General features: G+C 39.7%; 1 protein-coding gene across 3 annotated transcripts in view; it reads left to right on the plus strand.

The window, feature by feature from the left end:
• The window catches only part of LOC107712375 (sarcoplasmic/endoplasmic reticulum calcium ATPase 3-like), a 66562-nt gene that overhangs the window by 31949 nt on the left and 23044 nt on the right, over positions 1-11569 (plus strand). For 2 of the 3 annotated variants that reach the window (XM_016517604.1, XM_016517603.1), the window contains 5 exons: positions 3252-3356; positions 4233-4371; positions 9754-9834; positions 9924-10009; positions 10758-11222. In XM_016517604.1, coding sequence (XP_016373090.1) covers positions 3252-3356; positions 4233-4371; positions 9754-9834; positions 9924-10009; positions 10758-11222 — 876 coding nt within the window. Of the gene's footprint in view, positions 1-3251; positions 3357-4232; positions 4372-9753; positions 9835-9923; positions 10010-10757; positions 11223-11569 lie in introns of those variants that run through there. The other variant, XM_016517602.1, reaches the window with a different exon arrangement.

The raw sequence follows: 11569 nt of genomic DNA on the forward strand, positions 1-11569 counted from the left end.
TCATTTAGCAGACGCTTTTATCCAAAGCGACTTACAAATGAGGACAATAAAAGCAGTCAAAACTAACAAAAGAGCAACAATATATAAGTGCAAATGACAAGTCTCGGTTAGCCTAACGCAGTACACGTAGCAAGGTATATATATATATACCTTACTGCGTTACACACACATATACACACACACACACAAAGAAAAACAAGTAGATAGAATAGAAAAAATAGAAAGAAGATAAATGGAGAAAGTAGAATTAAAATAGAATAGAAAGTGCTAGAGTTAGAGGGTCAAATAAAGATGGAACCGATGTGTTTTTAGTCGTTTCTTGAAAATGGCTAAGGACTCAGCTGCTCGGATTGAGTTGGGCAGGTCATTCCACCAGGATGGAACAGTATATCATTTAATATAAAATGAGAATCTTAAACACTCGAGACTTCAGCACAACACTGCACGTCATCAGAGAAAAGGTCACTTGAACAATGGATAGACTTCCTGTATTTAGATGGTAAAGAGAATGCCCGCCGAGAGGCTCTTCCAATTGATGATTTGAGAAAAGCTTCTCAGTGGAGCAGTTTTGAAGGAGTTTTCATGATTCCAGGGGTGGGGTGTGATTTATGAATTTAGGTACCACTTCAACATGTGAAAATTTGTTATAAGAAACCTTTCCTAAGGTCAAATTTTGGTCACTGTGAATAACTTTTAGCTAGTGATGGCATGAAAACTTTTAATTTATGTTTTTGGTATAGTATTCACTGTACTTTCAGTAAAAAAAAAGTGAAGTTGGGAGTTTGGGTAGGCCATCAGATTCTAAAACCTCAAAATAAACCTCAAATCTTGGTCACAGTGTGCTCAAATTGATCCAAATACAGTTGCCAGTTGTCTTGTAATTGTAGGGGAATGATTTCATGGTATCTTAAAGGGATAGTTCACCCAAAAAAGAACATTTTTTCATTATATACTTACCCTACATATTTTTTAGAACCTGACTTTCCTCTGTGGAACACAAAAGAAGATGCTTTGAAGTATTTGAAAAAATGTTCAAACTAATAGTGGTTTATTTGCCATTGTTTGTAAGCGGAACCGATCTAGTCAGTCCATTTGTATTCTGTTAGAAGTGTAAAATCTCGAGGGAATGCAGAGAGGATCTACAGTCTACTGATACTTATGAGTGAATAGACCTCAGTCAGACAAGTTGCCCAGAGCCATGACTTGACAGGATTTAGCTGAGCTCTGTGATCTAAACTCTAAGCCACACATCTGTGTGGCTTTCCTCAATATTTCAGTAATTGTCATCTTTCCACTCATTTTGTTTTATGAACTCCTTTTTGCTCTTCATCACTTTCTCATTCTGCCTCTTCGACTATTTTTGGTCTTTGCATTCACTCCCCCCTCATTTGCCTGCCCATCTTATTTCACGGTTACTCAGTGACTTAAAGAAGCCTCAGCTTGGGACCCATCAGTTTGTAATGAAACGTTAAAGACAGACTGTGGAGGACACCAGGAAAACTTTTCTGTAAAACAAGTACATGAAGTGCCTAAAATTATTAGTGTATTCATGGCCATACAACTTAGCCCATCCCTTATCTTTTTTTTTTGTCATCGCTCTCTTCCACTCTCTATCCTCCCCTTCATTTTTTACTTTAAAGGGATAGTTCACCCCAAAATTTAAATTCTGTCATTAATTACTCACCCTCATTTCGTTCCAAACCCGTAAGACCTCCATTCATCTTTGGAACATAAATTAAGATATTTTTGATGAAATCTGAGAGCTCTCTGACCCTGCATAGACAGCAACGCAACTGATATGTTTCCAGACCCAAGAAACGTAGTAAGGACATCAGTAAAACGGTCCATGTGACATCAGTGGCTCAACTTAAATTTTGCGAAGCTACGAGAATACTTTTTGTGTGCAAAGAAAACAAAAATAACAATTTATTTAACAATTCTTCTCCCCAAGTTAATATCTTCCGCCATTTTGGGGAGTACCCCAATGCATGCTCGCTTTCTCCTGAACGTAATCAACATAATCAGTTGTTTACGTTCAAGAGAAAGTACACTACAATTCTGGGTCTTGGAGCATTTCAGTTGCGCTACTGTCTATGCAGGGTCAGAGAGCTCTCCGATTTCATCAAAAATATCTTAATTTGTGTTCCGAAGACGAACTGAGGTCTTACGGGTTTGGAATGACATGAGGGTGAGTAATTAATGACATAATTTTCATTTTGGGGTAAACCAACCCTTTAAGACATCCAAAAAGTTTATATCATTTTTTTTTGGCTGCCTCTAACTATTCTTTTAAAGAAATTGTTGGCTTCTAATGCCATTGAACAAATCTTTTTAGGTAAACTCACTTCATACTTTCTGGGAGTTTCGAACTCTGATGTGAAGTTGAACAGATGAACACTGTTAGAAATATAATGAACTTCAAGGCTGTCTCTGCATTCTATTCCAGCTGGATTTACACTCTAAATTTACCTTATCATGCATATTGCATGAACTGCTTTTTAGCTTATAAGGTAACTTGGGTTTTTCTGAAAATGCCTCCCACCCCGAACTCCCACATACAGTATCTGCCCGGGGCATGTACCTGATGGCATGATTTCACTGGAATATTTGTAATGGGTGTGGAATGATCCAGTATCTCGTTTCAGAACAGTCAGAGTCTGATGTTTATTGTGCTATTTATGTAACAGTGGTACTGTCGGGTCCTTGGGGTTCAACAGAAAGGACTTTTTCAGTTGTTTGTTTGTTTTAATACTTTGCTTTCTATGCCAACAGAAGATATTTTTTATGTTTAAGAAAGAAGTCCGCTCTCCAAGGCTGCATTTGTTTGATCAGAAAAAGTACAGTAAACGCAGTAATGTTGTAAAATAATATCACAAATTAAAATAACTTTTTTTCTATTTGAATATATTTTGAAATGTAATTTATTCCCGTGATGGAAAACTCAATTTTCAGAAGCCATAACTTCAATATTCAGAAGGAGAAATCATTTGTAACATTATAAATGTCTTTACTGACACTTTTGATCAATGCAATGTGTCCTTTCTAAATAAAAGTTAAAATTTCTTAATTCATTTTGTTTCCAAACTTATGCTAGTGGACCGAATGATAAACTTTGTATGAATATAGTGTGTCTATCATTTTATTTATTTTTAAGAGTATTTTTGAATACTTGAATTCTCATTTCAGTAACCTTAACAGAACTGAGCTTTGAATGTGAGGTAGGAATAATTTATGTTGTGTTTGTTCATTAGGTGTTGGCACTGTTTGAGGAGGGGGAGGAGTCGACCACAGCCTTCGTGGAGCCTATTGTCATCCTGCTCATTCTGGTGGCCAACGCAGTCATTGGAGTCTGGCAGGTGGGTGTGTGTGTGGGCTGAGAAACTGAAGAACCACAAAGAATTTCAACTAATGATCAAATCAATCTTCTCGATGACGAAGAGCGAGTCTGCTTGATGTCCTACTGTTTAGCATTAGATACTTTACTACTACTGCTACTGCTACTACTACTACTACAACAGTCTTCTGTTCCTAAACATGACAAGTGATTATCAGGTGTTCAGATTTGTTTATTAGTACGTACATAAGGATGTGACATGTAATTTACATTTATAACACAATATCTGGACACAGCAGTGGACAGCGTTGACACTGCTAAGAGATTTACCTAATTATTGTAATCCTATTAATCCTATAATCCTTGTCATGCTATATTTGACTTCTATTTGAATTTAGAAAACTCATTTCTGAATTCTGGGAAATTGATTAAAGAGGAAAAGTTGTGTATGTTCACAAATGTGCTATGCCTGTTACACCCTATTAGAACTATTGATATTAGTGATGCATCTGTCGAACTTTTGTCTGATAATTCTGTGGCTGACAACCGATATGATGGCCAGTACTTTATTTTTTTAAATATTTGATTTATAATATTAATTTTAATATAATTAATTATATTATATTTTTAAATTAATATTATTTTTATATTCTAATATTCATTTTAATATTATAAATTATTTATTATTATTATCTATTATTTTAAAGCTTTTATCAGAACATTCAAATGTACAGCAAGAGAACTAGATAACCATTTATTTCTTTTGAAACCTGTAGGAGTAGGCTACTGTTGTTTAGCCTAATCAGACCAATGGCATAAATGAAGCAAAATGAAATACGGGCTGTGCAGTGCATGTGTATCCTTGCTGATCCCTTTGTGTGGTTTTGTATGGTCTCAGGAGCGAAATGCAGAGAATGCCATCGAGGCTCTGAAGGAATACGAGCCAGAGATGGGCAAAGTCTACCGCATGAACCGCACTGCCGTCCAGAGGATCAAAGCTCGAGACATTGTGCCTGGAGATATTGTGGAGGTTTCTGGTAAGCTTGGACCTGTTTCTACTCTTTCCTGTTCCCTCTCATAATTTTCCCTACTCTCTCTGTCTATTTGATAAAACCTCATCTGCTCTCAGTCTCTTTCCTTTAGTAAAGAGAGGTACTCAAATCTGCAGACAGATTTTGTTTGTGGAACAGTAAGGATACTCCACAGCCTCCAGCTCCAGAGTCCTATGGACATTTGGAGGTTTCTGCTGATCATTTACCCATGTGGTCTGACATAATATGCAGTGGAGGTGGCCTGGTCCTTTTTTTTTCCATCTTCCAGTCATCACCACCTCTCGCTGTACCCAAAACACACAAACACGGGCTGTCGTTTTCCCTAGTCTTCCCATTGGCCTATGTGTGGCTGCCCAGAGTGTGTGTTTGTGTGCATTTCAGCCCTTCAGGGGTTCTCTCTCTCTCTGTGTGTGTGTGTGTGTGTGGGCTCCTTGCCAAAAACTTGAAAGCAGAGCAGGAATATCCCAGACTGTCTTACGTAAGTGGCTTTCCTGTGAGTATGATGGTGCCAAGCAGAGACATGCAGGAAAAATCAGTGTGTGTGTGTGTGTGCGTATTCTGTTCATTGTACAAAGCTGAAAAGTGACTAGTACTCTTTCTCTTTCTCTCTTACCTCTTTTTGAAACACATAGCTTTTTTCCACACTGTCAGTCCCACCGTTCTCCACCTTCATGTGACTACAGGTTTGCCAATGCCTCCCTCACACATTCAAACATGCCCACTCTCTGTTAGGGATCCTGCCAATGTATATGTAGACACTGAGATAAAATTAGCCCTGTTGTGTTTCTGTTATGGCTTGACCGAATCTGTGCATCACACTCACACATATTAAGCTAGTCTCAGCTTTAAAGTCATCATTTTTTGCTTCTTTAAACTCCTGCTTGCTAATGATCTACAGTCAGCGTCAGTCAAGTGTGGAGTAGAAGAGGTGAGGGGAAAGGAGACGACAGCAAGGATCTGCTTTTCACTATTACAGTAAAAACAAAAGAAAGGTCAGACTAATAATTCCTATGTTACACCGCAAGATTTCCTGATTCATGTTTAAGAGCATCCGCATTCATTCAGAAACATGGATGCGGCCACATCGCTGTGAATGGGAATGAAATTGAGACTGGTGCGGGGGGAGTGAGAGGAAACGTGTGTACAGAGAGATACAAAATGTGAGGGAGGTGGAGAAGGGAGAGCGGTGCGAGAGCGCAAAGCGTGAAAGACAGATGAGCAGCAAGATGCAGAGAGAAAGAGAGGCAGGCGGGATTAAAGAGATGTGGATGGGATGTGGGTTACATTACCTGTCTTAGCACGGTGGTAACAAGCGCCTCTTTGTTCAGGTCCACCGTTTGGACTTATGCCTTGACAAGCCCGCATTCCAGCGGCCAGATTTTCCTCTCCACGCATGTACACACACTCCCGCTGTCAGACTTCACCCCTTGACACCTATGAGCCATGTCACCATGGTAACCGGCCCCAGAGTCTCTCTCATGTCAAGGTCAAACTGACAGACATGTAAAGTAACTATCAGACATCACTGTCAGTCCAGATGTTTCCAGCATCAAGTTTCTGTCCTTCCTGAAAGCAAAAATTGTGCCACACCGTGATGAAATTATTGCACCCAATCGGTCCATATTTTAAGTCATGTACAGCTATGTTAATATTCAGCTATGTTGAATGGGATTCTGGACGAGTGAGATGTAACTGGGGGAGGTAACAAGCAAAATGCAATAAAATAAAAATAATGCAACCATCAAAAGTTGTGCATCGTGGTTTGTGCCTGGAAAAGAAAGCAAATCAGCTTTTCATATAAGAATTAGGATTCATTTTTATTATAAATAGGAATTATTATTATGTTGATAGCCCTAGTTTTTGTTCATCTTTGGGTTTACACAAGGAAAATTGAGTAAACGTAATGCCAAATTAATACAAATTAAATATTTACTACATTTTACAACATTTTAATTTTCACAGTAAATGTATATTTAAACATAAAAAATATATATTTAACTGCCTTGTGTTTTAGAAAGGTGGTCCTTTGCAAAGGAGTTCTTTGTATCTAGGAGTCATAACATTAAAAATGTTGACAAACCCTTATCCTAGAGCATTTTGAACAAACTCTTAATTTTTGTTGCTGTGTAGTTAAACACAGTGGCCAGTTTGATAAATATTTTTGTATTGTGAGGGAGATTTTTGGCATTTTCCTCTTCCTGAGGCCTTGAGCATTTCCCAGCCTGCAAGCTGAACAAAAACTAGACAAGGTGAATTAGTCCGGGGGGAGAAGAGGAGAGGTGTTTCCACTCCAGAGGTCTGCAAGTGTGGAAACTGCTGACACTCTATGTATCTTCTGTACTTCGTTATCATTGGTAGTGGGGGAAAGCGAGATGCCACTTAGGTTTAAGATCCGTCTGCTGGTTTATAGCCACGAGAATCCACTAACGAGGTGTAGACACATTCACACACATGCTGAGCTGCTTGTGCTGAGTTCATTGGTTATAGTCGTAGCATTTAACAAGTCCTGTTCGGTAAGTGGGAAGCGCTGGCAGGACAGAGGTGCTGTCAGCTGCATCTGCTGAAATATTTCTCAATTTCTGTCTAAACTGACTATGCTGATGACATAATCTTGTTGCTAAGCTCTATCAAACATGTGTAAGCAAACACACAACCCCAACCTAAAAACCCTTTCACTTTCTCTTGAGGTTGAATGAAAATTACACATCGGAAAATGGCACTTGTGAGAACTATAAATTGGTTACTACAGAAAAAAAAAATCAAAACAGATGGCAACCAAAAATATAACCAACAACACCCATTCCCCTCTCCTCGCTGCAGAGTCTTTCCTGGACCCGCCATTCGTGAGTGGCAATTCCATCGGAACTTTTGGCGCGGACAACTAAGAGAATTGGAGGTCGGAAAACTGTTCAGCCATTTTTTTGCATGTATGAGTACTATAGATATTTATAGATTATTTACACTTTTCAATTTCCAGTCAGCCCAGCATTGTGTCAGCGTTCGGCCAACGTTATGTTTGCGGTAATCACAGTGTCTGAAGTGGAACTTTCCCTCGACTGTTGCGGAGGCTCAAAAATAACATTCTCACTCCATTAGAATACAGAAAGCCTGCAGATTTGGAAAGACTTTAGTTGTTTTTTCACACTCTTTGGGATGAGTAGCAGTGAAGCATCAACTGTTTTTTAAAATAAATTCCCTTCAGTCCCATCATCTTTTAGTCAAACCCACAGGCTGTTAGAGACCGTTTTGATCAGCATTTGCAAACATCTTGAACTCGCCAGCCTCTGTTATTACACCATTCCAAATTTACAAGTAAGCATGCGTCACCCGTTCTAATCAAGTTTATGCCCCATGTCCATGGAGGCCTGTTTCCTGCTATCAGATGCTTGCCATCTACTGTCATAATGTCTGTGTATATTTAGCTCACTTTGCATTGTTCTGGCTCGGTATGGCGAAAAGCGGTTCTCATTTGCATTTAGATGGGTTCAGTACCCATTCGCAGTGAGACCGAGTAGGTGGGAGACACCGCTGAAGGGGGAGAGAGAGAGCAATAAAATCCAAGAAAGAGAAGAGAAAGGTCCATCGTTCTGGGAGCATAAACAGGCTCCTGCCAACCGTGCCCTCTCTATCCCAACTCCCACGCAGAGCAGCCCCTGATGGGAGTGTTGTCTCCCTCGCCAGAGACCCCAAGGCTGATGTGAGCCATTCCTGCGACGTGGGAGGAAGAGAGACCGCACGGCTGAGAAATCATGTCCAGAGGGTTGGAGCAGAAAGAATGGAAAAAGAAAGATGGGATGAGAGTGTTTTACTGTACATGATAGTATTATGCAACATAATGTGACTATGACTAACAAATGATTTATTGTGCAGCAAAACAACAAAAACACAGACTGACGATAACTATTTTTTTTTTGTCCTGTGAAAAAGTTGACATTCAACCTTCCTTCAGAGTTTCACTTAAGCATGATTTTTTCTAGACTGTCTGAACCACTCATCCACTATCTGTCTAACAGTGTTTAAGAGACTAATGGGAATTGTGGCTGCTCTCTTGCATGCCTTGCTGCCCCCAGGCACCTCCAGCTCAGCCTAAGGGTTTAAATGTAGTATAATTACAACACTAAGGGTCTCTAATTGCTGTAAAATGTCCTTAAAGTGCCCCCGCAGCCTCTTTGTTTTGGTCCAGGAGCTATATGACATGGGGATGAGAATTTGCAAGCTCACTGACACCCACCCATATATATATATAAAATACAGTAGATGCGTATATAATATAGTATGATGTTTGTGTGTGTGTAAATGTATCAGCTAATGTTTTGAACTTTCTATTCATTAAAGAATCCTGAAAAATGTATCAGTTTACAGAAAAGTATTAAGCACAGCAGCTGTTTTCAACATTGATTATAATAAGAAAAGTTTGTTGAGCACCAAATCAGCGTAGTAAAACATTCTGAAGAATCCAAAGAAGAGTGTTTGTATATGTTGAATGATGGCATCAATTCAGAGGAAATCTCTGGAGCTTTTGTTGGAAATTTGTGTTCAGATTCCATTGTGTATATGCCATGCCATAGCTCACAACAAATTGTCAAGGCTTTTGTTTAATTGTAGTTTTCAGGAAAAAAAATAGGCTAATTTTTGTATTTTCCTCATTTTCAATCTGCTCGATTTGTGATTTGCTGTATCATCCTTTGTTTGAGCTGTGAATGCACAAGCAGATCCCTGCAGCTTGTGTGATGAGTGTATATTAAGCTTTGTCTTGATTTCTCAGGTAGGAAGGAGCAAAGGTTCATTAAGTCAAGCCACTACACAATATCTACTGCTCAAAGCCTAAATGGCTACAAGAGCTCACAAAACCCAGTTGAAAATGACACCTATTGACTGATTCTGTCTCATCTAACTGGCTGGGCTTTTCCCACCTTGTTTTTTTCTTTTCTTTTGTATTAGAAACTTTTTTTCTTGTAAACATAGTGCATGAACCGAATATTGATCACTCCGTGTACTCCCATCAACTGGCTATCGAGCGATGTTCCAGTGTGTCTGCAGTTAGTCTTCGAAGTGGTGTGTCTCTCTCGCTCTTTCACTTTTTTCCCTGTTTCAGTTGCTTTTTTGCTTTGCTTCAGGCTTTGTGTCCTAGTAGCTCGGCTTCGATCTGTTGTAATTAAGTGTTTACCTGGAAAACAAGAGGTCAAGAACAGCCTTAAATGATGGCTGTGCAGTGGCCTGTCTTATTTCATGTTTATAATTGCAGTTTTGACCCTTCAGGCATATGTCCTACACACCTTTTTCGACTTGTCTCACATTCATCAGTAATGTAGGAGTGTCTTTGCCTGTTTTTTGATGAAGTAACTCTCAACCCATTTTGTTTTCTAGTTGGAGACAAGGTGCCAGCAGATATCAGGATCACTTCAATTAAATCCACCACCCTGAGAGTGGACCAGTCCATTCTCACAGGTACTGTGGACGTCTGAGATGATCAGCTTAGCATTTCACTGCTCAGTTCTCGGTATGGCTTGATTTAAAACTACCAATGTGTTCTTTAGGCGAGTCTGTGTCTATTATCAAACACACTGATCCTGTGCCAGATCCACGAGCTGTCAATCAAGACAAAAAGAACATGCTGTTTTCTGTAAGCATTTTACTTCCTGTTTTGAGAAGAGAACTTTATCTCATGTGCATATAAGCCGTATATTTGCATATAAGAATTACCTACCTCATAGCATTTTTAGTCTTGTTATGCATTACGTAATTATTCTTTGGTTTCTTTGTGTTTTTATGATTTTTTTTCTTGCTTTTTTTTCTTTGTCTTTCTAGTTTGCAGAATGTCATTATGCTGTAGGGTATAATACGACTTAAGAGTCTAAACATGCTCTTCATGTCTGCGTTCGTTTGCGGTCATTCAGATGCTATAAGTAGGCATGCATTTGTCCGCTCTCAATCCACTTAGGTTGCGCTAACATCATCTGGGGATAGGGAACACCCCAGGTGACGTTATTGGCATAGAGAGTGATAGTATAACGTCAGAGTTAATGCAGTCTGCCTGTTTTCTTCTTTAGTCGTTTAAAATAAACTGTATATGGCCTATGTGCTTTTATAGTCCAGCTTTATGCATTTTCCAACACATCGTGGTAATGAAAGATGTAGTTTCCTATTAGTCGAAAATATCCCAAATGACATTATAGCCAACTCCACACAAGTCAATGATTTTTCCAAGCTACGTTTTATAAAATTATATGGGACTGAGGAACTTCTGATGCTGCTGTTGTTGTTTCCAAGTCTGCAAAAGTGTAAATTTAGATTTGAAAGGTCTTTTGGTGGCTTTGTTCCGTTTAAGTGTATATGTGTTTATATATGCATGTTCTGATGTTTTCCAAAAGGGCACAAACATTGCTGCAGGTCGGGCTATCGGTATCGTTGTCTCCACCGGTGTTTCCACCGAAATCGGCAAGATCCGCAACCAGATGGTATCAACCGAACAGGAGAAGACCCCGCTGCAACAGAAGCTGGATGAGTTTGGCCAACAACTCTCGAAGGTCATCACCCTTATCTGCATTGCCGTCTGGGTCATTAACATCGGCCATTTCGCCGATCCGGTCCACGGTGGCTCGTGGATCCGAGGTGCCATCTACTATTTCAAAATAGCTGTGGCCTTGGCAGTGGCAGCCATCCCGGAGGGTCTTCCAGCTGTCATCACCACCTGCCTGGCATTGGGCACCCGTCGAATGGCCAAGAAAAATGCCATTGTCCGTTCTCTGCCCTCAGTGGAGACGCTGGGATGCACCTCCGTTATCTGCTCAGACAAGACGGGGACCCTGACAACCAACCAGATGTCTGTCTGCAGGGTGAGTGATGTGGCTGTTCAAGCCAGATGCAGAGTTGATGTCTCATTCAGCATCAGAACTGATGTCTGCGGGCAGATCTTGATTTTTTTGTCTGGGTAGATGACAGCTTCGTTTTTCATTCTCAGTCGTCTGCTGACATATGGTCCTGTGTGAGCTTTTTTCTTTTTATATAGAACTGAAACAACACAGATTTGAACCTCTTTTTTCATACATTTACAAGAGGTGATTTATTATGCACTATAACCCGAGCCAGAACCATTTTCAAACTGTCATGAAGCGAGGCAATGGAGGTCGCCTAAAAATTGCATTTTATTTTCAAACTCAAGATAGATTCCCCTGAGGAAGGG

The sequence above is a fragment of the Sinocyclocheilus rhinocerous genome, unplaced genomic scaffold (genome assembly GCF_001515625.1).
Source record: "Sinocyclocheilus rhinocerous isolate Xijiao unplaced genomic scaffold, SAMN03320098_v1.1 scaffold298, whole genome shotgun sequence".
NCBI lineage: Eukaryota > Metazoa > Chordata > Actinopteri > Cypriniformes > Cyprinidae > Sinocyclocheilus > Sinocyclocheilus rhinocerous.